The sequence below is a fragment of the Mauremys mutica genome, chromosome 1 (assembly GCF_020497125.1).
Source record: "Mauremys mutica isolate MM-2020 ecotype Southern chromosome 1, ASM2049712v1, whole genome shotgun sequence".
NCBI classification, from domain to species: Eukaryota; Metazoa; Chordata; order Testudines; family Geoemydidae; genus Mauremys; species Mauremys mutica.
The window spans coordinates 369,955,128-369,957,139 of NC_059072.1; the positions used below are offsets into that span (position 1 = coordinate 369,955,128).

The 2,012-nt window shown below is 53.9% G+C and overlaps 1 protein-coding gene across 1 annotated transcript; it reads right to left on the bottom strand.

Moving 5' to 3' along the window:
• Positions 1–830: 830 nt before the first annotated feature.
• LOC123363074 (olfactory receptor 52E4-like) lies at positions 831–1,778 on the bottom strand. The gene has a single exon (XM_045003797.1). It carries the CDS (start codon positions 1,776–1,778, stop codon positions 831–833), a length of 948 nt encoding a protein of 315 aa, XP_044859732.1.
• Positions 1,779–2,012: the final 234 nt, after the last annotated feature.

The following is a 2,012-nucleotide window of genomic DNA, read 5'->3' on the forward strand; positions in this document are numbered from 1 at the left end:
AGAGAGATGTCTCTGCCTCAGCCTTCTGCCCCTTCATACAAGGTGGGTGAGAGCAGAGTACAGGAGAAGCCAAAAGACATAGGGGATACAGACGGTTTCTATAACAAAGGGTGAGTTAATGGGGTTTCCACCCATCTAGGTTTTATCCGGACGCTCCGTTTTTTGGCTTCTGTGTCTGGGTGCCATGCACGGTTGTCAAGTGCCTGGTTTTGAACTAGAAAGTGCAGCCAAGAAAGGGATCTGGCTGTGTCTGGTTCCTGCAGGGCAGGGCGGAGGCATTGGGTCATTAACCCACGCCTGCCCCTGCTCAGCCGGGGCCACATCATACCAACAGGCAGGGCCCTTGTCAGGCTTCAGCAGCTCCAACCAGTCCCAGAGAAGAGGGAGCCCAGCTGAGGCAGAGATGGAGGTGGAGAAGATCCAGCGAGTGATGGGGGCAGAGGTGTAGAGAAGCCAGGGACAAGGGCAGGGCAATGGTGGAAGAAATGGAGAAGGGGGCTGCTGGGTCTCGATGGACTAGGTGGGGCGTGGGAAGGGACCTAGGGGAAATATGTGGGGCAGAGGTCAGGGTCTTAAGGGAAAGTGGGGCAGAGGGTGAAGTCACGGGGTCCAGTTACCAGCAGTTAGAAAGGTGCAACCCAATGAGTTAATGAGTTGTACACAGACTGATTCCCCAGTTTCTCACACTGACACAGCACAGTAAGGTCAGGGAAGGGTCTAATGTCTCTCTGGCTGCCCAGTGAGTGACTCCGGGAAGGGGGCCCAGCACCGTGTCACCAGCCAGCTCTGCACGGAGCTCGGTCTGAGAGCCAGAGCACCAGGAGAAAACTTTAGGGTCCTTTATGAGTAAAGAGCCGGAGCAGGCTGTCCCGGATCTGTTTTGTCCCCACCCCGTAGATGATGGGGTTCAGCATGGGGGGCAGCAAGAAACACATGTTGGAAATGAGAACGTGGAAGTACAGGGGCATATTCTGCCCAAACCGGTACATGAGGGAGGAGAAGAGACCTGGGATGTAAAAGCTTGAGATGGAACAGAGGTGGGAGCCGCAGGTCCGCAAAGTCTTGAGCCGGGCGTCCTTCATGGGGAGGCTGAAGATGGCCCTGAGGATCTGGATATAGGACACAGCGATAAGAATCAAATCCAGAAACATCACACAGAATAGGAAAAAGAGGCCGTAGTAACTACTGGCGCGGGTATCGCCGCAGGCCAGCTTCACCATGGCTATGTGTGCGCAAAACGACTCAGGAATGATGTTGGTTCTGCAATATGGCCACTGCCTTATCAGGACGGGCAAGGGCAATACAAGCAAACCATTGCGCAGCCCCACGGCCAGGCCAATCTTGGCCACCATGGGGTTTGTCAGGATGGTGGAATGTCTCAGGGGATGGCAGATGGCCACATAGCGATCCAGAGCCATGGCCACACAGATCCCAGACTCCATCGCTGAGGCGCAATGAATGAAGTACATCTGGGTGAGGCAGGCACTGAAATCGATCTCCCTGGAATTGAACCAGAAGATGCTCAGCATTTTGGGCATGATGGACGTGGACATGACCAGGTCGGTGACAGCCAGCATGCTGAGGAAATAGTACATGGGCTCATGGAGGCTCGGCTCAATCTTCACAATGAAAAGGATGGTGAAGCTCCCCAAGATGGCTATGGCGTACATGATGCAGAAGAGGATGGAGATCCAGACATGGGCAGTCTCCAGGCCAGGAATGCCCATCAGGATGAAGGTGGAGGGGTTGGAGAAATCAGTTGTGTTGGAATCGGGCATGGAGTAGGGGAGAAGGTGTCCAACTCTAGGGCAGAACGGTGTCTCCTGTATATACTGTACGTTCCCCTGACTTCCTCAATGTGCCCAGCGTCTAGGGTGTTGGTCGCAGGACAAATATCTGGATGGAGAGATAAAGTCAGTAGGAGAAACTGTGTGCACATGCTTAGGGAGATCTGAGAGTGGAAAAAGAACAAACCTTTTCCAAGACATGACAGGGGCAAACAACCCAACTAG

Coding starts and splice junctions, on each gene's coding strand:
- LOC123363074 (XM_045003797.1), bottom strand. CDS start 1,778: ATGCCCGATTCCAACACAACTGATTTCTCCAACCCCTCCACCTTCATC.